Source organism: Ceratotherium simum, chromosome 9 (genome assembly GCF_057802395.1).
Source record: "Ceratotherium simum simum isolate JZ-2026a chromosome 9, ASM5780239v1, whole genome shotgun sequence".
NCBI classification, from domain to species: domain Eukaryota; kingdom Metazoa; phylum Chordata; class Mammalia; order Perissodactyla; family Rhinocerotidae; genus Ceratotherium; species Ceratotherium simum.
The window spans coordinates 49,730,078-49,756,580 of NC_141908.1; the positions used below are offsets into that span (position 1 = coordinate 49,730,078).

At 38.0% G+C, this 26,503-nt stretch overlaps 3 protein-coding genes across 4 annotated transcripts in view; 1 reads left to right on the top strand and 2 right to left on the bottom strand.

The window, feature by feature from the left end:
- LOC147916296 (uncharacterized) overlaps positions 1-169 on the bottom strand; it is a 37,187-nt gene extending 37,018 nt beyond the window's left edge. Inside the window, exon 1 of the mRNA XM_087435376.1 lies at positions 4-169. Within this exon, the coding sequence (XP_087291502.1) occupies positions 4-33 (30 nt within the window). The 5' untranslated portion in view covers positions 34-169. The remainder of the gene's footprint in view (positions 1-3) is intronic.
- SSB (small RNA binding exonuclease protection factor La) lies at positions 162-10,629 on the top strand. The gene is made up of 12 exons (XM_004428207.3): positions 162-284; positions 2,006-2,080; positions 4,921-5,024; positions 5,112-5,286; positions 6,170-6,277; positions 6,644-6,744; positions 7,843-7,914; positions 8,234-8,276; positions 8,683-8,823; positions 9,461-9,647; positions 9,782-9,913; positions 10,238-10,629. Exons 2-12 carry the CDS (start codon positions 2,015-2,017, stop codon positions 10,324-10,326), a joined length of 1,218 nt encoding a protein of 405 aa, XP_004428264.1. The 5' UTR covers positions 162-284; positions 2,006-2,014; the 3' UTR covers positions 10,327-10,629.
- Positions 10,327-22,669, bottom strand: METTL5 (methyltransferase 5, N6-adenosine). Of its 2 annotated transcripts, XM_004428208.3 has the most exons (7): positions 22,235-22,669; positions 20,163-20,277; positions 19,600-19,781; positions 17,890-17,972; positions 12,426-12,477; positions 10,851-10,900; positions 10,327-10,429 (listed from the first exon to the last, which is right to left on the bottom strand). In XM_004428208.3, the coding sequence occupies exons 1-7, from the start codon at positions 22,341-22,343 to the stop codon at positions 10,391-10,393; spliced, it is 630 nt and encodes a 209-aa protein (XP_004428265.1). In that variant the 5' UTR covers positions 22,344-22,669; the 3' UTR covers positions 10,327-10,390. The 2 variants fall into 2 exon arrangements, with proteins under 2 accessions (XP_004428265.1, XP_087291501.1); XM_087435375.1 differs by lacking the exon at positions 12,426-12,477.
- Between the last annotated feature and the right edge of the window lie 3,834 nt (positions 22,670-26,503).

Sequence of the window (26,503 nt, forward strand, 5' to 3'; positions counted from 1 at the left end):
TACCCAAGCACCGTCCAACACCCAGGGGGACATTGTAACCCAGCTTCCTCAAAGTGACGGCGGGACTGCGCGGGCCGTGGGAGACCACGGCCGGCGCGCATGCTCATAGCGCGGCGCCGGCTCCTGCGCGCTCGAAGCCCGCCCATTAGAGCCGCAAGGGCTGCCGGGACAGTCCCCATCTTCTCTGCGCGCGTTGAGGCCGTCCGGCGGCGCTGGGAAGTAGAGACGTTGTTGTGGGTGTTAGTGGTCCTGTGGCGCGGCTCTGCGGGACCAGGACCTTAAAGGTGAGCAACTGGTGGTGGCTAGTGAGACGAAGGTACAAAAGGGTCTGCTTTGCATGGTGCGCGATGGCTTGTTCCTTTTCCTTGCGGCCTCAGGCTGGGTGCGTCCGCCCCTCGCCTTCCTTAGGTCCCGGGCGAGTGTCGCGTGGGCCGCAGCCCGAGGCGGCACGCTGGGCGGCGAGCGGAGGGGCACGGGCCGCGGCGAGGTGCGGGCCGACCCCTGCGAGGGACGCAGGAGCTAGGTGTTCCCCGCACGTGCCTGGGGCCCAGGCGAGCCAGTGGTTGCCTTGGGACGGGGCTCTGGCGGGGTCTATGGACAGAGGCTGCCCGCATCCCCGCGGCGTCTTTAAGGTTTCCTACCTCCACTGCTTTACAGTGTCTACGAAGGCGGACGTTTCGGGCCACTTGTGTAAGTTTCTGGGGGAGGTTGGCGCTGGTTAAACGCCGGAGGGTTCCTTGGATCATGCGGGGCAGACTGGAGGGGGGAGAATTGGGGCCGCAGGTGTTCCCTGGCGTCACTCTTCGGTTTTTAGGGTCCTCCTTCACTCACATCAAGGCTTCTGTGCGAAATGGGAAAGTGTCAGTAATGTTTCGCTTCTAGTTGTACATTCTGGGAAAGTATCTGATGAAACGAATTTCCAAAATTGGCTAGGTCAAAGAAGTCTTGTAAAAACTAAATAGTTCTTTTATCTCACCCTTTGCTTTATAAGGGGCCCTCCATCATGGTAATAACTTAGGAATGTAGATTGTGGTCGACAAACCAATGCATAAGATTGAGCTAACTTTGTAGTGCGAGGTGCACCATACAGGTCCCTATGGCATGAGCTTCCAGTGTGCATCCAGGTTATTGCATAGCAGTTACAGTGTATAAAGCGATGTCTCCAAGAAGTGTACCAATGATACTTCGTCACTAGAGTCAACTAATGGCAGATATCCTTGATGAGTTCTTGTAAATATACTTTTGTACAATATGGATGGCTACGTGGTTTAATAGAGCAGTGGAGACAAGTAATTTGAAGTCAGAAGACTTGGTTTGTGATCCCTGCAAACCACCCACACAGCCTCATTTTTTTCTGCAGTGTTTATGTCAGGGATGTGAAACAGGAGACTGGCTGTAAGGTTACCCAATATATTAGTGAATTAGTAGGCATACCCCCAGTTTACCGTTGTTTTAGTGTCCCCAGGCTCTCAAATTATCATTTTCATATGTTCCTTAACATAGAGTATCTAATCTAACTCCGACTCTAATATTTGAATTTTTTCACCTTAAAGTTATGATACTTAATCTTTGCTGATAAGTTTTTGCTAAGTCAGCTGTGACAAATTTTAAAAGAAATGAGACCCACACCAAACAAATAGAACTGAGATCCATAATAATATACTGACAGGTGGTGATCTGCTTAAAGCTGGAAATGGTTGTAAGTGGTTGAATGGAGTTTTTTCCCCCAAAGCTTTTTTGACCAGCTGAATGAAGGTAACCACTTGTTCTGTTATAGAAGATGGAACAGTGATTTACTGAAAGGGGTGCAGATTATTGATAGCATTTCAATTTTCCATCACTTATTCTAAAGTTTTCTTTTTTTGAAATTTGAGAATTGAATAAATTAAAAATGGTGACTTTTAAGAAAACAATGGGGTAGTGATATTTTTAAAACGTTTTTCTAGTCTTGAGTTTAATGTAAAAAATAATAATATTCTTTATGCCAATTTGGGAAAATTTCCAGATAGCCACAATGGCCGAAAATGGTGATAATGAAAAAATGGCTGCTCTGGAGGCCAAAATCTGTCATCAAATTGAGGTATGATCTTGTTCTATTAAATTGCAAAAACAAGCTCTTCGAAAGGAAGTTTAGGGCCTCAAAACAAGTACAGAAAGAACATTTAATTTTAGTATATTGTCCTATTCAACATTTGGTTTGTCTTTGAGTCTTGGAATTAGATGAACATAGTAGTATAGTATATAGTTTTATATTGGTGGAGCCAGTTTATGAAATCCAAGGACTACAGACATTTCAAAAGGTAACACTGTAGTGTTACTTAACTTTTTTTTTTGCTTTAGTTTCCTAGCCTATAAAGTGAGGATAATAGTAGTACCCTCCTCATAAGGTGGTTGTGAGGATTACACCAGTTAATAAAATGTAAAACATTTAGAAGAGTGCCTGGCATATAATAAGATAACAGAAAAATCCTTGGTAAAGTACCTTCCCTGTTAAATAACACTTTACATTCTTGAAGGTCCTAGTAGTTTTTTCTGCCCAATTAGTTCTTTTCAGCTGTTTTAACTTAACAGTGTATGTGTTTTCAAAGTTCTGTTAGCATTTTTTTGAACCTAGGTATTGTATTTTAAGTTGAAGCTTTAAATGGTTGCATGGAAAATTATTCCTTAATTTATGTTTTATATTCTTACTGAGGAACTTCAGATCATATTATTTGGTGGTTTTTTTTTTTTTGCTTGAGGCGGATTTGCCTGAGCCAACGTCTGTGCCCGTCTTCCTCTATTTTGTAGTGGGTCACTGCCACAGCATGGCTGATGAGTGGTGTAGGTCTGCACCTGGGATCCGAACCCATGAACCTGGGCCACCAAAGCAGAGTGCGCTGAACTTTAACCACTATGCCATGGGGCCAGTCCCTGGTGGGTTTTTTTGGTTTGTTTTTTAAACTCTCAGAACTATTTTTTTTTTTTTTTTGTGAGGAAGATCAGCTCTGAGCTAACATCCATGCCAGTGCTCCTCTTTTTGCTGGCCCTGGGCTAACATCTGTGCCCGTCTTCCTCTACTTTATATGGGACGCTTCCACAGCATGGCCTGACAAGCGGTGCATCGGTGCACGCCCAGGATCCGAACCCGCTATGCCACGGGGCTGGCCCCAGAACTATTTTGTTTAAAGTTGCACTTCTCTGTCATTTTAAATTTCCTATGTTACAACTTTTTATACTAATTTCTTTGTAATTGTGGAGAAAAATTACCAATTATTCTGTGTTGAATATTTAGAACAATACAAAGATGTATATAGGAAAAGTTAATGTCCCTTCCATGCCTACCAAATCCTACCCTCCAGAGGTAATGAAGATTAAAAGCCTGATGCATACCCTTTCACACTTTGGTCAGTGCTCACACTAACATAATTTATATTTTCTTCTTTTTCCCCCATTAAACATGGGGTGCATTTTGGGTAGTAAAGTTTTGTGTCATCTATAATTTACCCAATTCTCTATTTGATATGTAGGATATTTCCAATTTTTTTAGCTGTAATAGTTCTACGATGAATATCTTTTTACAGTCATGCACCGCATAATGACCTTTCAGTCAACAACAGACTGCATATACGACAGTGGTCCCATAAGATTGGTACCATATAGCCTAGGTATGTAGTAGGCTATACCATCTACATTTGTGCGAGTACACTCTATGAAGTTTGCACATCGAAATGGCCTAACATTGCATTACTCAGACTGTGTCCCTGTTGTTAAGCGACATTTGACTGTATATAAATCTTAGTAATCATGTTTACTGATTTCTTTAAGATAAAATTCCTAGAAGGAGATGTACTGGCTCAAGGGCTATGCACATTTTTTACAACTTTTTTTGTTTTGGTGAGGAAGATTGGCCATGAGCTAACATCCGTTGCCAATCTTCCTTTTTTGCTGAGGAAGATTAGCCCTGAGCTACATCTGTACCCGTCTTCCTCTATTTTGTATATGGGACACTGCCACAGCATGGCTTGATGAGTGGTGCGTGGGTCCGCATCAGGGATCCGAACCCCCAACCCCGGGCTGCCGAAGCAGAGCGTGCAAACTTAACCACTACGCTACCAGGCCAGCCCCTAAAACTTTTGATACTTATTGCCAGTTTACATCTCTGTCTACATGACCATTTCTCTGTGTTCAAGCCAATACTAGGTGTTGTTTTTAGAATTTTGGCCAAAATGTTAGGTGAAAAATGCTATTTCATTGCTTTAAATTGCATCTTTGATTAATAATGAGGTTGAACTCTCTTATGTTTATATTACATTTTAATTTTTAGTAATTTCTTTCTAATGACCTTTACCCATTTTTCTATTAGGGTTTTAAGGTTTCTTCCTTCCCCCTTGAGTCCTAAGAATTATTAACAAACTTCTGTGTTTGTCTTTTACTTTTTATGCTACTTTTGGCATTCCAAGTAGTCACACGTGGGTCTTTTCATGTATGGTTTTTTTCTTTGCTTTTATACTGAGAATGAATGCCTCTATGCTTAAATTAGATAAACGTGCACCTATTTTTTTAACTTTTAAAAATTAGAGTGATTAACCAGTTCATTCTAGTTCTTTTTATTTAGCAATCTATTCCTTCCACGCTGATTTGAAACAAGAGGCTGTTCATATACTAAATCTTTAAATATGGTTTTGTTTTAAGGCTTTATAGTCTATTGACATATCTGTTAAAATTACATTGTTTCACTAATCAATTTTTAGTTTTATCTGTTAATTTGTATTATAAATATTTCATTATAGTATATTTAGGAGAAAATGTTTATTGCCTCTTAAGTTATGACACATATTTTTAAAGAATAGAGCTAGCTGATACAGTGGTGGTAAAAAAAAATGCCAGCATTGGACTCAGTATTATACAGTGCTCTGAAATAATATTGTAATTATCTTGCAGTATTATTTTGGTGACTTCAATTTGCCACGGGACAAATTTTTAAAGGAACAGATCAAACTGGATGAAGGCTGGGTACCTTTGGAGATAATGATAAAATTCAATAGGTAAAAACCTTTTAAAAATCATCTTTAGATTTTCTGTTAACAAGTGCTACTACTAAGTCTTAAAATGCTTTTACATATATTCTTCAGGTTAAACCGTCTAACAACAGACTTTAATGTTATAGTAGAAGCATTGAGCAAGTCAAAGGCAGAACTCATGGAAATAAGTGAAGATAAAACTAAAATCAGAAGATCTCCAAGCAAACCCCTCCCTGAAGTGACTGATGAGTATAAAAATGATGTAAAAAACAGATCTGTTTATATTGTAAGTGGGCCTTTAATACATTTAATTGTATCTTACATTTATTTAGAAAGAACATATAGTTGTGTGGATAAGACTAAGGGCTCAGGAATCATACCTTCACCACTTACTATATGTCCTTGGGCAATGTTCTTAACCTCACTTAAGCCTCATCTTCCTAAATGGGGATAACATTTTTTACCTTATAGAACTGTTGTGAGAATTAAATGAAAAAACCCATACACCATTGGACAAAATCTTTGGCATATTGTAAGCACCCAGTGCATATCAACTGTTCTTATTTATTAACAGATAAACTTGATAGCAATTTTCTTTAGCATATTAATTTTTAAGGAAATTTTTTTCTGAAAATTTCAGACATACAAAAGGAGCTTGAATATATAATGTATGTTTATCCATCTTCAACAGCTGATTCACTTCAACACGTGATTAATCTTGTTTTATTTTTGTCCTGACTGGATTATTTTGGAGTGGAATCCCAGATAAATGAGTCACTTTTATTGTACCGGAGAACAGTGGCTCTTAATCAGAGCTGTTAAACATTTGAGAGACAGAGAGAAAGATCCTGATTTCATTTCTTTTTTTTTTTTTATAATTTTATTTATTTATTTATTTTTCCCCCAAAGCCCCAGTAGATAGTTGTATGTCACAGCTGCACATCCTTCTAGTTGCTGTATGTGGGACACAGCCTCAGCATGGCCAGAGAAGCGGTACGTAGGTGCACGCCCGGGATCCAAACCCGGGCCACCAGCATCAGAGTGCAAGCGCTTAACCAATAAGCCACGGGGCCGGCCCCCTGGTTTCATTTCAAGACAAAATGAATCAGAATTTCTGGCAAATGGTTTACCAGAGAAGTCATTTGTACATTTCTTCCTTCTCTTTACAGAAAGGCTTCCCAGCTGATGCAACCCTTGATGACATAAAAGAATGGTTAGAAGATAAAGGTCAAGTACTAAATATTCAGATGAGAAGAACATTGCACAAAGCATTTAAGGTTTGGTTGTGTGATGTTACAGACTTTTTTTTTTTTTTTTTTTTGCAGGGAAAGTTTCGCCCTGAGCTAACATCTGTTGCCAATCTTCCTCTTTTTTTTTTTCCCTCTCCAAAGCCCCAGTATATAGTTGTATATCCTAGTTGTAAATCATTTTAGTTCTTCTATGTGAGCTGCTGCCACAACATGGCAACTGACAGACAGGTGGTGTGGTTCCACGACTGGGAAGCAAACCTGGGCCACTGAAGCAGTGAGTGCCGAACATTAACCACTAGGCCATCAGGGCTGGCTCAGTGGTGTTAGGGTTTTTTTAGTTGAAAAATATATGGGACATAACTTTGAAAAAAACTCTTCTTCTCCTATTAATAGGGATCAATATTTGCTGTGTTTGATAGCATTGAATCTGCTAAGAAGTTTGTTGAGACCCCTGGCCAGAAGTACAAAGACACAGACCTGCTAATACTTTTCAAGTAAGTCTTTTTGCTGATGTTTCCTCTGGCCACTTAGTTATATGGAATTGCTACATTGGGGTAAGGAGTATGGAATAGCATCCCCAGTAAGGCCAGTATTTTTACTGTCCTTAGGCATCCTTTGAGAAATGCTTGGTTTGCTCAGCAGAAACTACTGGTCCTTTGAGACTATAAGGAAGTGTTTATTAGTACCTTTTCTCTGTTAGCAGTGATAAAGGAGGTTAAGCGTTAGTACTTATTTTGCATTTAAAACTTATAATCAGGCTAGATACTAAAATTTGGGCTTTTGGTGTGGTTGGAGAATAAATCACTGTATAATTTTTATTCTTATTTCTCATTGTCTCTATATGCCTGTATTTTTCCTTTCCTTTCCTTTACAGTACAAAGGATTATTTATTAGAGATTTGGATCACATTCTTTAATATATGTGTTTTTAAAAATTAGGACAAACCAGAGCATTTTCATGATAAAGTTAATTGTAGAGCCATAGTCCCCTACTTTTGCATTACATAGTCTTCTAAATGTTATGTACTAAATTTGATGGACTTAGAGATGTGCTGTGATGAATCATACTATCTATCATACCCTCAAAAGTATTTTTTAACATGGGATTTTCATAATTCTTATTCTTGGTTCTCAGAGATTTTAGAATTTTCTCCATTTGTGAAATGAACACTATAGAAAACTCTATGAAACATTAAAGTATTTATATAACTTCTGATTTACTTTTTTTTTTCGATACATGAATGATAAATGAAAACTAACATGAGATTGTTAATGGATATGGGGTTTCTTTTGGGGGTCATGAAAATGTTCTGAAATTAGTTAATAGTGATGGTTGTACAATTCTGAATATACTAAAAAAACATTGAATTGTATACTTTAAAAGGGAGAATTTTATGGCATGTGAATTATTTCTTAGTAAAGCTGTTATCAGAAAAACATGAGTAGCTTCTTGGGCATCTTTTGAATTTTTAGGTAATTATGTTGATAGAAAATGTAACATTCCTTCCTATGCCACATCTTAAATCATTCAAAACAATTTGCAATCTTATCTTTGTTCTCATGAACTTAGCCTCTATATTTTGTGTCCTTTAGGGAAGATTACTTTGCAAAAAAAATTGAAGAAAGAAAGCAAAATAAAGAGGAAGCTAAATTACGAGCTAAACAGTAAGTACGTTGAGCCTAATCATAACATTTTAATTCCTTAAAGCTTTGACAAGGCTAGAGTTAGTGGTTCTAGGAAGTAGAGCTGATGATGAGCTCTGAAATGAGTAACAATAAGCCTTTTGTGTAACATTGAGGTCCTAAGCTGCCTTGATAATCTTCAGGCCACATTGTGTTGCACTCTAGCACTGGACAATCAGAAAACCTAAGAACTGGCTTTGGTTATAAAGTAGTTTAGTGATCATGATCAAGGTTAAGTTTATCAGGATTTAATTTTCTTACATAGTAAATGGAAACACACTAATTACATTTTTATTTGTAGGGAGCAAGAAGAAAAACAAAACTTAGCAGAAAATGCTGAACTGGTAAGTATATATTACTGGTATCTAAGAAATCTGTAATTCCAAGTTATGAGAATAAAAGGTCTGAGGACTTTTTAAAATAAATATGTAAGTAAGCAAGTGTATAGTTGTATTGCACTAACATAATAGCCAAATAATATTGCCTAGAATTATTATTCAGGGAGATAATTTAATAACCAGATTTAAATAATAACTAATATATATAACTAATTAAATATTATTTGTTGGAGAAATTAAATGAGTTAAAATCAGAAGCCATTGTAGAACAAAGAAAAATGCACCGTTAAACTACTTCAAAATAGCGTTTTAGTTTCTAGCTTTTTCCTTGTATAGGTATAGAGTGGTATAAGGCATTTCTGATTTGTGGTTGCTTTTAAGAAACTTTTTTATTGCCTTGATATTTTTATAGAAATCTCTAGAAGAAAAGATTGGCTGCTTGCTGAAATTTTCGGGGGACTTAGATGATCAGACCTGTAGAGAAGATTTGCACATCCTTTTCTCAAATCATGGTGAAATAAAATGGATAGTCTTTGTCAGAGGAGCAAAAGAGGTTTGGAAACCTTCATATGCTTTTTAGCAATCAGTTTAAAAATTCATAGAAACTTATCTTTTAGACAATAAAATCAGTAGAAAGAAAGTGATTTCTTTATTGTGTTTCTGAAAATAGTTTCTACTTGTTCATTTACTTTCTGTTTTATCATTGCCATCACTGGATGTGATGTCTGATATTTTCTTTCCTTTTTTTTTTTTTTTTTTTGTAAGGAAGATCGGCCCTGAGCTAACATCTGCCAATCCTCCTTTTTGCTGAGGAAGACTGGCCCTGGGCTAACATCCATGCCCATCTTCCTCTGCTTTACATGGGACGCTGCCACAGCATGGCTTGCCAAGCAGTGCGTTGGTGCGCGCCTGGGATCCGAACCCGCGAACCCTGGGCCGCCACAGCAGAATGTGCGCACTTAACCGCTTGCACCACCAGGCTGGCCCCTGATATTTTCTGAATTATTCTGTGAATAACTGTTGGTATCAGTGACTGCAAGTTTTGTAGTAACTTCCTTCCTGTGTTCAGTAAAATTCATTGAAACTGGTAATGGCATAGAAAATTTGCAGGTAGAAAAAATTACTTTGAGCAAAGGAATTAACTGTGGGACTGAAAACTTAAGGGCTTTCATTTTCTGTCTTTGGTGTAGGGAATAATTCTATTTAAAGAAAAAGCTAAGGAAGCACTGGATAAAGCCAAAGATGCCAATAATGGTAACCTAAAATTAAGGAACAAAGAAGTGACATGGGAAGTACTAGATGGAGATGTGGAAAAAGAAGCATTGAAAAAAATCATAGAAGATCAACAAGAATCCCTAAACAAATGGAAGTCAAAAGGTCTTTAGTTCTGATTTTTCTTTGACAGCTTGATATTTTAAACTCATTTGAGTAAAAATTTTAATCAGGTTCAAAACACACTGACAAAAGATTTAAAACATTTCTTTACTGACTTCTCAATTATGTCTCCACAGGTCGCAGATTTAAAGGAAAAGGAAAGGGAAATAAAGCTGCCCAGGGTGGGTCTGCTAAAGGAAAAGTACAGTTTCAGGGCAAGAAAACTAAATTTGACAGTGATGATGAACATGATGAAAATGGTGCATCTGGTAAGTTTTTCTAAAGTCCTTTAGTACTTTCATGAGAAATTATTTGTGGGAGAGAACAGTCATGTCATTTTTCAACTTCTGTATGGCTGCCATTCTTGGATTGGGATTTACCCTGGTTATGCCCTTTTACAAGTGGAAAACAAGGATTTTTGGAAGATAAGTTTAGAGAGCAGCAAGTCTGTACTAAAGGAGAAGTCTTTTCTCATTGGTGTAGGGAAGTTGTTGCTAATCTTTTTGAACAATTATTTTTGATAATTATGCTCAATATTAAAATAAGTAATGTTTAAAGTGAACTTAACAAAAATTAATTCTGTTATGGTATAGGAACAGTAAAAAGAGCAAGAGAAGAAAGAGATGAAGAAGAACCTGCATCAAAACAACAGAAAACAGAAAATGGTGCTGGAGACCAGTAGTTTAGTAAACAAATTTTTTATTCATTTTAATTGGGTTTTAAGCTGCTTTTGTTTTTGGAGGCTTTTAAAAAGAAAACCGAATTAGGTCCACTTCTATGTCCACCTGTAAGAAAGGAAAATTTTTTGTTTAACTTGTCTTTTTTTGTTATCCAAATGAGATTTTTTTTTAATGTATAGATCTGTTGGTGTTATTTCAGATGATTCAAATATCAAAAGAAAAATTCTTCCACTGAATTGCCTTTGTAATATGAGACTGTATTAGTACAAACTAATAAAATATATACTGTATAAAAAGAGCAAAAACTTAGTTTATTTTTCCTTTTTGTCCCCAAAGCATTTGAGAACGAATTTGTGTTAATCCTGGAGTATTGGCTTTTAATTATAGGCCCATCCCACAGTTAATTATTCTGTCTCCTAGGCTGGCTTTCTGTATGTATTCATGCAACTTGATAACATTAGAAATAATTACTTATTGCAAAGTTTTTCAGTACTGAATATAGATAAGCGAGAATCAAGAGACTTACTGATTTTTTTCTATGAAATTTGTATGATGCTGGCAAGTCGTATCGCAGCTCTATAAAACAAAAGCCATCTAAGGATAAGAACTATATTTCCAAACATTTATCAACCTTGACTAAAAAAAAAATGTACTAAATGCTGGTAAGCCAGACATTTTAGACCTGTCACTTTAACTTATCCAAGGACTGACTTGATATATCCCCAAGATTAGACACGGCATGCTGAGCTTGGCATTTCTTCTATTTTGGTCATTTATACCAAAATTTGAGGTTATGGGGAAGAGTTTAGAAGGATGACAAGTGGACAAAAAAGTATATATCCTATCAAGATGATAGTACTTTCCTGTTTTTAATTTCCTAATCTACAGGTAGTAATCTCATAATAACCATGCTTATTTTAAAAATTTGTCTGGATTTTAGTAATGGTAGTAAGTAGTTTATTTCCTACTAAGCTCTCAAATGAAAACCCACTTTTCATATTCTTACCTTCTAAAGAATAATGTAGGTTCTCCAAACTTAGTACTGATTGTTTGAGAGAGATGGCAGTGAGTCTACCTATCCTTCATATTTTGCAGCATAAATTATAACTCTAGATCACAGCTGTCAAATTTTAATCAAATCACCTTCAAATCAAATCTTGTTGAAATGCAGGTTATAATTCAGTAGATCTGGGTGGACCCTGAAATTCTGCAAGTCTAACAAGCTCCCAAGGGATGTTAATGCTGATGGTCTGAGGACCATATATGGAGTAGCAAGTATACTCGCTTGGTATACTATTGGAACTGTTCTAAGGTGTTCTATGTTGCATATTATAATACCTTAAACCAGTAAGGAATGACAGTACTGAATATAATAGGAAGACTGATGGAGCTTTTACACATCACACTACTAATTATGAATAGTAATAGATCTAGTTATATGGTTAACACTACAATGCTAATCCATAGTCAGTTTATTATGTAAAAAACATTACCCCCTTATTATACTCTTATTTCTGGCTTTTCAGAATTATTTGGATTAAATGTTAGCTTTTAGTTATATGCTTTCCCCATTTTGATGATTTTGTATAATATCCAGTTTACTAATAAAAATGTATCAAACATGATTTACTCAGAGTGTAGATGATTATATTCTATCTCCTACTGAAAAAAGAAAAAGCTTCATGTTATTTTCCTTCAGGGACAATTAGAGATTTGAAATAGAATGGTAATCCAGACATAATCTGGTGGTATTTTCCATGAATGGATTTTAAACTGAGGACTGACCACCTCCAAGTCCCAAGCTCTTAAGTCACAGTGATGCTATATATATATATGGTTCTGTCTGAGCCTAGAGGGACCAAATACTTGGGTGCTATTAGAAATTTTGAGTAATTGGGACAGTCTTAGGCAAACACTGGTACCCCTTCTTTACTCCATTTCCAATCCATTACCAAGCACACATTTTGCCACACTGAAAAACATGATCTACAGTACATTTTCTCAGCACCCCTATAAAAATTCTGTTGGGCTAATGCATGTTGGCCGCCTTAGATAATTAGGGTTGAGATTTATTTTGTGAGAAACTTAAAAATTGTCTTACCTGCAATGATATCTATCTTGATTTTCCATTCTGCAGCTTTCTTTTGAATATGCTGAACATAACACATTAATGTGAGCTGATTTTTAAATTTATTAAAACTTGCTTTTTATTAATACTTGACAGTAAGTTTTCAAGCTTTTAAGAATCCATTAGAATTTAGACCTTTAAAAATTTTTCAGGGGGGCTGGCCTGGTGGCGTAGTGGTTTAGTTTGTGTGCTCCACTTTGGTGGCCCAGGGTTCATGGGTTCGGATCCCAGGTGTGGACCTACACACCACTTATCAAGCCACGCTGTGGCAGGTGTCCCACATATAAAGTAGAGGAAGATGGGCATGGATGTTAGCCCAGGGCCAGTCTTCTTCAGGAAAAAGAAAAGGATTGGCAACAGATGTTAGTTCAGGGCTAATCTCCCCCACCAAAAAAAAAAAAATTTTCAGGGCCAGCCCGGTGGCATAGTGGTTAGGTTCGTGCACTCTGCTTTGGCAGCCCTGGGTTTGCAGGTTCAAATCCTAGGCGTGGACCTATGCATCCCTCATCAAGCGATGCTGTGGCAGGTCCCACATACAAAACAGAGGAAGACTGGCACAGATGTTAGCTCAGGGCCAATCTTCAGGAAGATTGGCAACAGACGTTAGCTCAGAGCCAGGCTTCCTCACACAAAAAATTCAACTGGGTGGATGGTATTTTGAAAATAAGAAACTAAGCTATTTCAATATATTTAACAATCTGAACCAAATTACATAATTAAAGAAAGCAAGCTATTAGTTCAGAAATACATCGAAGTGCATAATGCACTCATAGTTTCTGCAGTGTTGTTTCATCACTATACAGCTATCCTGGAAACCATTCAGCAGAGATCTATGTTCTCAGGCAATTCAGTGGCAGTATTGGTATAGTAGTTAAGAACATGGTCTCTGGAGTCGGACAGCTTGCATTTGAACTGCAGCTTTGCTACTCAATAGCTATATAACCCTGAGCAAATTACTTATTCTTTCTGTTCAGTTCCTCATCTGTTAAATGAAGATAATAATGGTATCTCTCATCAGATTGTTGTGGAATATGAAAAGTGCTTTGAACTGTGCTGGGACACATTATAAGTACTAAATGTTAGCTATTTATATGTCTAAAATTCTTGAGCCACTCAATAAAATCTTTGGTTACTAATTTGTTATAAAATTGGCTTTATGAATTTTAAAAAATATATATACAACACTCTAACTAATAGAAATGGAAAAAAGTTGCCTATAATCCTCTAAATAAGTTATGTGCATAATTTGCTAGAAATACAATAGTAGAGATATCAATATTTGGTATTATAAGCATTTTGTTCATGTTGGTAGTGTTCATAAAACTTAATTGGCATCAAGCTGATTGATAAAATACTTAACTTTCCCTAAATTTTAGGTTCAAATATTTCCATTATAAACAATACTGACAATATGTTTGTGCTTGTAGTTTTTTCTTGAACTTAATAAATTATCGTAGTTCTGGGCATATTTTTTCCCCTACTTTGGGATCTAGAATTTCTGTATAAGAATACAGACTTTAATGCAAATAATAATGTAATTTAGTGGAATCTTAGGGTCTTTGATAAATTTGTGAGAAATAAATTATGATGACATTTCCTTGCTATCTGATCCCTGAAGCTAGTGAAAGAGGTTTTAGAAGTTAGATTATACAATGGAATGTAGTTGGTTCTGGCAGAGATGTCAAAGAATGAATGGAGTAAGCTTGGGATAAACACTGAAAGAACAGTGCCTGGCTTACCTACTTTGCTGTAGCTATGAGCCAAGAACTAAATTCTCACAATGCCTACCGAGAGTCACACAGTTTATTAGCATATCTGCCTGGATACACTTACCCATTACCTAAATACTTCTATCAAAAAATTACTCTAGGGGCCGGCCCAGTGGCGCAAGCGGTTGAGTGCACGTGCTCCGCTGCAGCGGCCCAGGGTTCGCCGGTTCAGATCCCGGGCGCGCACCAACACACCGCTTGGCAAGCCATGCTGTGGCGGCGTCCCATATAAAGTGGAGGAAGATGGGCATGGATGTTGGCCCAGGCCAGTCTTCCTCAGCAAAAAGAGGAGGATTCGCAGATGTTAGCTCAGGGCTGGTCTTCCTCACACACACACACACACAAAAATTATATCAAATGCTCTTATATTAATGAATAGTAGAGGGTCAAGCACTTTTAAAAGATAAGGGTCGGGCTGGCCCCGTGGCTTGGTGGTTAAGTGCGCGTGCTCCGCTGCTGGCGGCCCGGGTTCGGATCCCGGCCGTGCACCGACGTACCGCTTCTCCGGCCATGTTGAGGTCGCGTCCCATGTACAGCAACTAGAAGGATGTGTATCTATGACATACAACTATCTACTGGGGCTTTGGGGGAAAAAATAAATAAAAGATAAGTGTCTATAGTTAGGGGATCTGGGGTAAGCTTCACTGACAAAGTTACTAATTATATAGAATACTTAAAACAAGCAAAATTGTCACAAGCTTATGGCAGATAGATCTATAGCAAAAAATAGGGACCATCTTAATATTAGAAGTTCATTTCTGGGCCGGCCCCCTGGCTTAGCGGTTAAGTGCGCGCGCTCCACTACTGGCGGCCCGGGGTTCGGATCCCAGGCGCGCACCGACGCACTGCTTCTCCGGCCATGCTGAGGCCACGTCCCACACAGCAACTAGAAGGATGTGCAACTATGACATACAGCTATCTACTGGGGCTTTGGGGAGAAAAAAAAAAGGAGGAGGATTGGCAATAGATGTTAGCTCAGAGCTGGTCTTCCTCAGCAAAAAGAGGAGGATTAGCATGGATGTTAGCTCAGGGCTGATCTTCCTCATAAAAACAAAAATTAAAAAAAAAAAAAAAAGTTCATTTCTCTTCATACTTCCTTCACAGTATGCACAGTACACACCAGATTAATTTCTTAAATTTACTTGCTGTGCTAATGGAAATACTGTACTGTCTAAAAATGCACTTAATCAAATATTTGCTTAAAATCCAACTATTAAGCCTGTCAAGGCAATAGTGATAATGCTGCCTCCTAATGGTGGAACATGGCAATACCAAACAAAGAAGATGGGAGATCATTGGTAATGTGGCTACAGGAATTCATTTAAATAATTAGACTTTGCTGCTTAATTGCGTTTTTTACTGGCATATTTTACTTGGTCCGCATGAACTGTATATGAGCAACATAAAATTTACGTTATGCCAAGCTGTGCAGAAGAGTTCATAGCAGGACTGACTGCTTATCCTTAGAAAGGCCTACATATAAGGTTGGCCCTTAGCTGGAGTATGAGAAGTTAGAATTTGGGAGGGTTTCCACTCCCCCATCCCCTTAATTGGTAACAGTGGTTCACTGTGCTTAAACTGTTTATGCTGAATGCCTGTTTTGCTACTGGGAGTCTGGAATTTGGGTATGTGGCAGGCAGGGGGGTGGCTACGTGATCAGTCCCCAATAAAATCCTTGGGCATTGAGTTTCTAATGAGCTTCCCTGGCTGACAACATTTCACATGCTTTGTCACAAAAATTTGCTGCTGGGAGAATTAAGTGCATTCTGTTTGATTCCACTGGGAGAGAACTCTGGAAGCTTGCACCTGGTTTCCCCTTTGCTGATTTTGCTCTGTATCCTTTAGCTTTAATAAATCATAGCCATGAGTATGACTATATGCTGAATCCTATGAGACTTCCTTGTGAATCATCAAACCTGAGGATGCTTTTCAGAGACCAGTAATCACTGGTGTTTACTTTCACGTATCGAATAGGGATTTATTTACCAGTAAAGTTATGTTGTGTGCTACTGCTTACCTACATGTAACACTACTCATTGTTAGATGTATATATTTTTTTAGCCATGTAATTATATATTTTTTAAGGAGTTATTAGATTACCATATATCCAGAACTTATTGTTTCCAAGGATTCCAGTATACTGTATTTACACAAATAAAATACTTTTCCTACAAAACTACTTTAAAATCTCTTAATACATGTATGATTTAAAGTAATATAGCTAACATAGCAATTACATGTGCCAGACACAATTCTAAGTGCTTTGTAAATATTAACTGATTTAATCCTCACAACCCTACAAAGTATAAGGTACTCTTAGTTCCTTATACTATAAGAGTAAAGGTGAATACAGTATAGGTGATGAAACAACTCAAGTACCTTGACCACGATAACACAGCTGGGAAGCAGCAGAGTTCAGACCCGAACCTAGGCAGTCTGGCTTTACAGTCTATGTTCTTGATCATTATGGTATATTGACACTAAAAAAATGTACCACTCCCATCCCCAATTTTCTAGGGTATATCTTATACATGCCCATGTGTTATCTCCTGGCAAGAATAATAATAGAAAAGGTAGTTTCTGAATTCAGATCAGTTTAGCTCTAGCTCAGTGTTCTTCAAAACCAGGACTTACTGCCTCCCTATGCACACCAGGCCACACAGGGACACTGGAACTACAGGCATCAACTAGGACTGACCCAGGCAAACAAGGACATATTGTAACCCTAGTTATACCACACTTCTCTACTCCTGAATTATAGTCCTTTCCTGGTAACAGTTTCTGCCTGAACATTAAATCTTTGACAAAAGAAGTTATATAGGCTGGAAGAAAGCTAGTCACAAACACTAGCTAGTTAAAGGGAAAATTCAGTTTCTAAGTGCCAGATGTTAAAAAAGTTCAAGAGAAATAGATACCCTGGTATTTAGTATTCACAGCAAATCCTTCAAACACCATCATAAATTTAAAAACAAATGACACAGCAAGAAATAACAAGTGTTGGTGAGGATATGAAGAAAAGGGAATCCTTCTGCACTGTTGGCGGGAATGTAAATTGGTGCAGCCACTACAGAAAACAGTATGAAGATTCCTCAAAAAATAAAAATAGAACTATCATATAACTCAGCAATTCCACTTCTGGGTGTATATCAGAAGAACACGAAAACACTAATTCAAAAAAGATATATGCACCCCTATGTTCACTGCAGCCTTATTTACAATAGCCAAGATATGGAAACAAAGTGTCTATCAATGGATGGGATGGATAAAGATGGGTAGAATAGAATACTACTCAACCATAAAAAGGAGTGAACTCGTGCCATTTGCGACAACACGGATGGACCTTGAGGGTATTATGCTAAATGAAATAAGTCAGACAGAGAAAGTAAAATACTGTATGATTTCACTCATTGTGGAATCTAAAAAAAAAACTGAACAAACAAAACAAAAACTCAAGATACAGAGAACAGATTAGTGGTTACCAGAGGGGAAGGGGGTTGGGGGGTGGGTGAAATGTGTGGAGGGGGACAACTGTATGGTGATGGATGGTAACTAGACTTCTGGTAGTGATCATTGTGTAGTGTATACAGGTGTAGAATTATAAAGATGTATACCAGAAACTTATACAATAAAAAAATAAATGACAGAATATCACAATGATTTGAACTTACTTCTCTAGTTGAGGATTTATGTAAAGAATATACTGCTGTTCTTGCCATTTCCAAAGCAGTCTTCAGAAATGCCATATCTGTCCCTGTTAAAAGAAGAAAAAGCTCCTATTTACATTATACACCTATTGTCAAAACAGAAGATTAAATGAATACTAGGTATTGAGAAACATTTTTTTCCAAACTCCAAAACAGTCATTTTGAATTCTTTCTGCAACAAGATGGGGCACAAATAAGTAAAATATCTAAATACCTTTTAAGGTTGATAGACTAAAATCAGAATTATACTGCCTTGATTAAATAAGGCTAAAGTAAAAATTTTAGTATCATATTCCAAATTAATGACTTTCAAAAAGGAGAGAAGGGAAAGGATAGAGTCGTAATCAGAATCAGGCAGGAGGTGGAGGGAGGACTTTTAAACTATGCATGTCTTTTCTTCCTCTTACTGACTTCCTACCCTCCTTGCCTGCAGCATACAAAAAATAAATAGCCACAGTGAGTCACTGTTACTGATGGACAGATGTTGAAACCTGGGGTGTGGTAAGGCATTAAAAAGAGGTTCTAAAGTATAAAATCCTTGAGCCAGCCCTGGTGGTCTAGTGGTTAAGATTCGGCCACTGTGGCTGGAGTTCATTTCCCAGGTCATGGAACCACACCACCCGTCTGTCAGTTGTCATACTGTGGTGGCAGCAGCTCACAGAGAGAACTGAAAAACTAAAAACTAGGACACACAACCATACACTGAAGCGTAAAAAAAAAAACTACTAAAAAAAATAAAATAAGAGCCAGCCCTTGGGGCCAGACCCGTGGCTTATCGGTTAAGTGCATGCGCTCCGCTGCTGGTGGCCCAGGGTTCGGATCCCGGGCTGCGCACTGACGCACCGCTTCTCCAGCCATGCTGAGGCGGCGTCCCACATACAGCAACTAGAAGGATGTGCAACTATGACATACAACTATCCACTGGGGCCTTGGGGAGAAAAAGGCGAAAAAAAAAAAAAAAGGAGGAGGATTGGCAATAGATGTTAGCTCAGGGCCGGTCTTCCTCAGCAAAAAAGAGGAGGATTGGCATGGGTGTTAGCTCAGGGCTGATCTTCCTCACAAAAAAAAAAAAAGAGCCAGCCCTGATAGCCTAGCGGTTGCAGTTTGGCACGCTCCCATTCAGCGGCCCAGGTTCGGTTCCTGGGTGCAGAGCCGCACCACTCGTCTGATGGTGGCCATGCTGTGGCGATGGCTCACGTGGAGGAACCAGAAGAACTTACAACTATACACAACTATGTGCTGGGACTTTGAGGGGAGAAAAGGAAGAAAAAAAAAGGAGGAAGACTGTCAACAGATGTTAGCTTAGGGCAAATCGTCCCCTGCAAAAAATAACAAATTAAAAAAAAGAAAAGAAAGTATAAAATCCTTTATAGGATTCATAATCATTCATAAGCATTAGGCAAATCATTCTTGAAAGCAGATGGAATATAAATAAATGAAAACAAAGACTTTATTCACTTAATACAAATTTGTGAAAACAAAGATTGAAAAATTCAATTCCCTATCCACACATTAAACAAATTGAAATTGAAATCGTAATAACTATACAGGTAAGAGATTGGTTTATTTAATAAACAGTGATAAAATCAGTTAATCCAAACAATCAATGAGAAAATGATTTTTAAAACTTGCTTTTTTATAAATACACCAGTATACCTGATTCTTGTTACTAACCTTTATTATTTTTGGTCCCAAAGGGAGGATTCATAATTACTGTATCAAATGACTTGGACATTCTGTTAGATAATGAGCACACATCACATTGAATCATGTCAATATTTGTTAACCCAAACTCTTCCACATTCCTATTAAATATTTCCAATGCATCTTCATCTATGTCAAATCCAACACACAACCTATAAATACAAAACAGAGAGAGTGACTACTTATAGCTCCCAAGTCAAAACAATAACAAAACCAAAACCATATACCTTTTTAACCCAACTGGCAAAGTAAGAGTGAGTATTGCCTTTCAACAGCATGATTTCCCAACCCGGCAGGGGTTGGAAACTCAGGTTTGAATAAAAGGGAGGCATCTGACTAGGGAAGCAACAGGCTGTTACTGTTCTGTATTTTAGTTTGTTTTGATGCTCTGCCCATTCAAAATGTACTCAGTATCAGATTCTTGCTCCTCTTATCTCATACTGTAGAGTCCCATAAATATAATTTAGTTGATCCTAATTAAGCTTCTTATTAAAGCCACCCCATACCCAAATAGTATATGCTGGATCACCTACCCTGCTCCTAACATTGCAGTCCCGATGCTGAGCACTCCACAACCACATCCTAGATCTGCAACCACTTTATTTTCAATGTCATCATATGTGTTATGGATTGTATAGAGCATACATGCTAAAAGATCAAAAAACATATTAGGGAATAAATAAGCAAGTTGATGACCAAAATCCAATTTGTGCAAATGACTCTTTCTACAACAATTTCTTGTCTTGCATTTTTTAGTCCTCCCCCAAACACTGTTACAGATTATTAAAAAAAATAAGGTATAATAACTTGGTATGCAGCAAGAGGCCCCACAAAGGACAATAATATATACCAGTGGTTCCCAAAAACTAGTCTCTGCTGACAATGCCAAGAATGAGAAAGCTTTGAGGTAAAATGAGAAAAATAAGGTCAAAATATTTTATTTTTCCTCAGCTTGTTCAAAACATTGCTATACATACATACATATATCAGTTCTTTCTTTGATGTTGAAATATTATTTTTATGAAAGGATGGTTAAGAGTAAATAGGTTTTAAGAAATCTTTCCTTGTCAAAAAGTAAACGGCACCCTATTATCAGTCTCCAAAATTGTTTTGAAATCTTACTGATCTGTGAAATCTGTAAGTCTGGGAACCACTAATATCGAACAAACATTAACATTAAAACGACACAGAACTTTTTTGCAACAAGTCTGTCACCGGAACATAGATAACATAAGTTAAAACTAGAATAGGACAGAAGACCTACATCCACATACATGGCCTTTAGACATATATATTCATGATCTACAGATACATATATTCATAATCTACTAAAGAGACCTGATAAGAGAACCACTGAGGAGCAGAGCAGAAGCTGCAGAGATTGAAAAGGGATCTTTCAAATATACAAAGGTCTGGGATATACTGAAGGTTAAGCATGAGTAATACCATCGAGATCTCCCTGTGCATATCTGAACGCAGCAAGGAATACTGGCCATCACTGATGCCCCAGGATCCAGAGGTTTTATCAAAAATACAATTACAGGGACATCTCAGGCTGACTGTGCTGTCCTGATGATTGCTGCAGGTGTTGGTGACTTTGAAGCCGGTATCTCAGAGAATTAGTGCACCTATGTGCATATTACACACTGGCTGTGAAACAACTGTTTTGTTTTGTTTTTTTTTTAAAGTTGGATTCCACTAAGAAAACCTACAGTCAGAAGACATTAAAGAAGTCATTATCTAAAGTGAGAAAACTGGACTTAACCCAGACACAGTTTTGTGCCAATTTTTGGTTGGAATTATGACAATATGTTGGAGTTAGGTGCAGATATGCATGTACTTTCCTTGGTTTTCATCAGCAACTTAGAAACAGAACTATGTTGGAGCTGGAAGAGATTCTTCCCTGCATGTGTTCCCAACAAATTAATTTTCCTAAGACTCCCCAATCACTTGGTAATATGTTTATTAAATATGAATAGTTTTTCCTGTGTACTCTCCAGTATTCCCAGAATCAGTGTCTCCCATCAAGCAATCCTGCTGATTCTCAGATCATTTGTTAATACTGAAGTGCATCCTCATCTTCATATAGCACCTATTCTGGATCTGTTAAACTCAGTCCTTCCGCTACCAACTCGAGTATTCATTTCTAGGGCAGAGTATGGCATAGGAATCTTTGCACTGGCAATTCGTTGCAATAGGAAATTGATCCTTAGCAAATATTTACTAAGTTTTAGTACTAATTTACTAAGTTACTAGTACTAATATTTACAAATATCTCCTAACTAGTACCGGAAACTCTTCTAGGCACTGGGAATTGTGTGAACAAGACCATGAAATTCTTTGCCGTCAAGTTTATCGCGGAACGAAAGGTGTCTGACAGTGTTAAGGGGTATACAGAAACCAAACAGTAAAACGTTAACTTTGTGTCTGTGTGCGGGGTGTCTTTAGTTACGGTGTCGAGGAAGTTTTCTCTAATGTGATATGTAATCTTAGTGCAGAATTCCTCTAAACATTCTTTGTATCCAAATAACTGTTCTGTTTTCATTATGGAGGGAGCAGACAGGACTAACGCGCGAAGCAAGGGCGTGGCGACCAGCCGCCCTACCTGCAATGTGCGGCCTGGTCGGATACTGTTCTAGAAGTAGCTTGGGCTTTTCGAATCCATCCACTTGTTGCAGGCGGCTCTCTAGTTCCTTAAGCCTCAATTTCTTCATGTTTTAAAAACGTGTGGGCTCTCAGGGTTTAACGGCACTGGCAGAGAAACCAATTTTAACTTGGATCTTCATCCCCCCGACGCCCGTTTTTCAGCACCGCTGGCCGGGGGCCGGGCAGAGGACCCAGGGCGGAAAGCACACACCCGGCCCAGTCCGTTCCCGCTCTCCTGCCTGCGCCAGCGGCGGGAGGAGTCTTAGGCAAGCCTGTGACGCGCCTCTACGTATCCCGAGCTGAACTCGGGCTCCTCGGACACCTGCAGGGGCTCTGGCCTGGAGTCCCCGCTAGATTCCCGCGCCGCGTCCCGGCACTTCAAGAGGCTGCTCTCGCCTCGGCCGGGGCCGGAAGCGCCGCCACGCACGCGCGTCCGCCGCCCAGGGCCCCTGCGCCGAGCTGAAACCACGGCCGGGCGCACAGGTTCCGCTGGCGACCCAAGCGCCTCATCCACTCCGCGTTGGCGGGCCCGCACCACCGATATAGGCCGCCCTTCTCCCATTCCAGGCGTCCGGTCTGTCCAGTGGCCATTGCCCTCTAGCTTTTTCTTGACAACCTTAAAGGTCCTTAAAGGATAGAGGAAGAAAGAGAGTGAAAGTGATGGGGAAGAGAGGGTGAAAGTCACGGTCACTTGGTTTTAATGCCCGGTGTGGTCCTCTCTGCCTCCTGTCTCCCAACTCCCCTCTCAGAAAGGAGCGATCTCCACTCACCTTTGCCTCCGTGGCCATTAGCATGTCCTACTTTAATGTAACTTTGTTTCCCTCTTTTTAGGTCACCTGTGTCACTCACCTCAACTCTCACAGGGTGGTGATGTCAGAGAAGCCCAACGAGAGGGTTTAAATGAAGGAATAGGTGGTAGTAGTGTCAAACGCTGGAAAAGAGGTCCGGCTTTCATCCAGTAGTGTCAGAAACCAAGTGGTAGTGGGTTGTGGGCTGAAAGGAAGTTTAGAAAGTAGAAAGAGTAAATGTGAACAATTCTTAAGAAACGTGGCTACGAAAAGAGGAGTGAGAATGGCTGATGCTTAGTAAGGTTGGGGGAAGTTTTTTGTTTTGTTTTGTTTTGTTTTGTTTTCTATAGTAGGAGGAGATGTGAACATACCTAAATTCAGATAGGATAAAGCTAATAGAAAGGCAGGGGTTCAAAATACAAGAAAGAGGATAATGGATGGAGTTAGGAACCTGAAAAGGTAGGATCCAGGGCTTAAGTGAAAGCATTGCCCTTAATCTGGGGAATGGACCCTTCTTTTCATTATTAAAGGAAGAAAAAAGAGTGAATGGATGAAGATGAAGTAGAGGGAGTGGTGTCTGAGGCTGCTACTTCCCATGAAAAGCAGAATTCGAAGTTATCTGTTATGAAGATTAAATGAGTTAATACATATAAAGTTCTTAGCACGTAAAGTTAGTACATAAAGTCCTTTGTCACATAAACGCCCAATAAATATTAGTTATTGTTGGTGGTGGTGGTGGTATCCGTTGAGAGGGAGGTGGCTGGAGTAAGGAGTTTGATTCAAATGGATGATTGAAATTAGCTGACCGTATGGAAGGAAAATTGACCCAATGAGGTTGAAGGCATTTTTTTTTCTATTTCTTAAATTAAAATATTTATTTTGAGATAATTATAGATTCATATGTAATCATAAAAAAAATAGCACATAGAGATCCTGTGTATCTTTACTCAGTTTCCTCCAACGATAACATTTGGAAAACTATAGTACAGTATCTCAACCAGGATATTGACAGATACAGTCAAGACACAGCATTTCCATCACGACGAAGATCCTTCTTTTTGCCCTTTTGTAGCCACATCCACTTCACTGCAGCCCCTACCCCCTCCTTAACCCCTGGCAACTACTACTATGTTCTCCATTTTTAGATTCTTGTCATTTGAAGAACTTTATATAAATGGAGCCATACAGTATGTAAACTTTTGGGACTGGCTTTTTTTCACTCAACCTGGAGATCCTTCCAAGTTGTTGTGTGTATCAATAGTTTGTTCCTTTTTACTGGTGTGCTATGGATGTACCACAGTTTGTTTAGATGTTCACCCATTGAAGAACATCAGGGTTGCTTCAAGCTTTTGTCTATTACAAATAAAATTGCTATAGAAATTCGTATACAGTTTTTGTGTGAACATAAGTTTTCATTTCTCTGGGATACATGCCCAGGAGTACAATTGATGAGTTGTATGGTAATTGCATGTTTCATTTTTTAAGAAAGTACCAAACTATTTTCCAGAGTGGCTATACCATTTTACGTTCCCACTAGTAGTATGTAAGTGATCCAGTTTCTCTGCATCCTAGCCAGCATTTGGTGTTACTACTATTTTTCATTTTAGCCATGCAGATAGTTATATAGTGATATCTCATTGTGGACTTAATTTGCACTTCCTTAATGGCTAATGATGTTGAACATTTTTTATGTGCTTATTTGTCATCTGTATATCCTCTTTGGTGAAATGTCTGTTCATTTCTTTTGCCTATTTTCTAATTGAATTGTTTTATTTTTTTACTGTTGAATTTTGAGATTTCTTTACATATTCTAGATACTACATCTTTTTCAGATATGTGGTTTCCAAATATTTTCTCTCACTTTGTAGCTTAGCTTGCCTTTTCATCCTCTTAACAGAGTCTTTTGCAAAACAAGTTTTTAATTTTGATGAAGTTTGATTTATCAAGTTTTCTTTTCATGGATTGTGCTTTTGATGTTAAGAACTCTTCGTCTAGCTCTAGAACTCAAAAGGATTTGCTTCTGTTTTTTTGTAAAAGTTTTATAGTTTTCCATTTTCTATTTAAGTCTGTGAATCCATTTTGAGTAATTTTTGTATAAAGTATAATGTTTAGGTAGAGGCTCTTTTTTTTTTTCCCTATGAATTTCCATTTGCTTCAGCATCATTTGTTGAAAAGGCTATTCTTCCTCCTTTATTGCTTCTGCACCTTTGTAAGAAATCAGTTGAGTATATTTGTGTGGATCAGTTTCTGGGTTTTCTAATCTATTCCATTGATCTATGTATCCATACATCCTCCAATACCACACAGTCTTGATTACTGAAGCTATATAATGAATCTTGAAATTGAGTAGGCTGATTTCCTCCTACTTTATTCTTCTTTTTAAAAATTGTTTTAGCTATTCTAATTCCTTTGCCTTTCCATACAGATTTTAGAATAATATTGTCTATATAACAGAAAATTTTCCTGGTATTTTAATAGGAATTGGGTTAAACCTGTATATCCATTTGTGAAGAATAGACATCTTAACTATATTGAGTCTTCCAATCCATAAACACAATGTCTTTCCATTTATTTAGATCTTTGATTTCTTTCATCAGTGTTTTGTAGTTTTCTGCATATAAATCCTGTACATATTTTATTAGACTTACATCTAAGTGTTTACTTTTTATGTTGCACAAGTGTAAGTGGTATTACATTTAAAATTTTGGTGTCCACGTGTTCATTGTTAATATATAGAAACACAATAGATTTCTGTATGTTTATCTTCTACCCTGCAATCTTATTAAACTCACTTATTAGTTCTAGGAAGTTGTTGTTGTTGTTTTTTTTTTTTGGTAGATTCTTTGGAATTTTCTATGTAGACAATCATGTCATCTCCAGCTAGGGACAAATTTATTTCCTCTTTTCTCATCTCTATGCCTTTTATTTCTTTCACTTGCCTTACTGCCCTGACTAGCACTTCTATTGTGATGTTGAATAAGAGTAGTGAGAGTGGACATTTTAGCCTTGCTTCCAGTTTTAGAGGGAGAGCATTCATTCTTTCACCATTAAGTATAATGTTGGCTGTAGGTTTTTTGTAGATGTACATCATCAAGTTGAGGAAGTTCTCCTCTATGCCTAGTGTTCTGAGAGTTTTGATCATGAACAGATGTTGAATTTTGTGAAAGGCTTTTTCTACATCAATTGATATGATCATGTGACTTTTCTTCTTGAGCCTTTTAATGTGGTGGATTACATTGATTGATTTTCAAATATTGAACCAGCCTTGCATTCCTGGAATAAATCTTACTTGGCAAGGATGTATAATTCTTTTAATACATTGTTGAATTCTATTTGTTAATATTTTATTAAAGATAATTGCGTATATATATAAAAATATATTTTTTTGGTGAGGAAGATTACCCCTGAGCTAACATCTGTTGCCAATCTTCCTCTTTTTG

Bases quoted from the DNA above. Each gene is read 5' to 3' on its own strand.
- SSB (XM_004428207.3), top strand. From the start codon at position 2,015: ATGGCCGAAAATGGTGATAATGAAAAAATGGCTGCTCTGGAGGCCAAA. The intron at 6,745-7,842 runs GTAAGTCTTTTT...TGTGTCCTTTAG, and splicing joins GACCTGCTAATACTTTTCAA to GGAAGATTACTTTGCAAAAA. The intron at 7,915-8,233 runs GTAAGTACGTTG...TTTTATTTGTAG, and splicing joins GCTAAATTACGAGCTAAACA to GGAGCAAGAAGAAAAACAAA.
- METTL5 (XM_004428208.3), bottom strand. From the start codon at position 22,343: ATGAAGAAATTGAGGCTTAAGGAACTAGAGAGCCGCCTGCAACAAGTG. The intron at 19,782-20,162 runs GTAGGTGATCCA...TTGTATTTATAG, and splicing joins ACTGCAATGTTAGGAGCAGG to GTTGTGTGTTGGATTTGACA. The intron at 17,973-19,599 runs GTTAGTAACAAG...TTCTTTTAACAG, and splicing joins TGGGACCAAAAATAATAAAG to GGACAGATATGGCATTTCTG.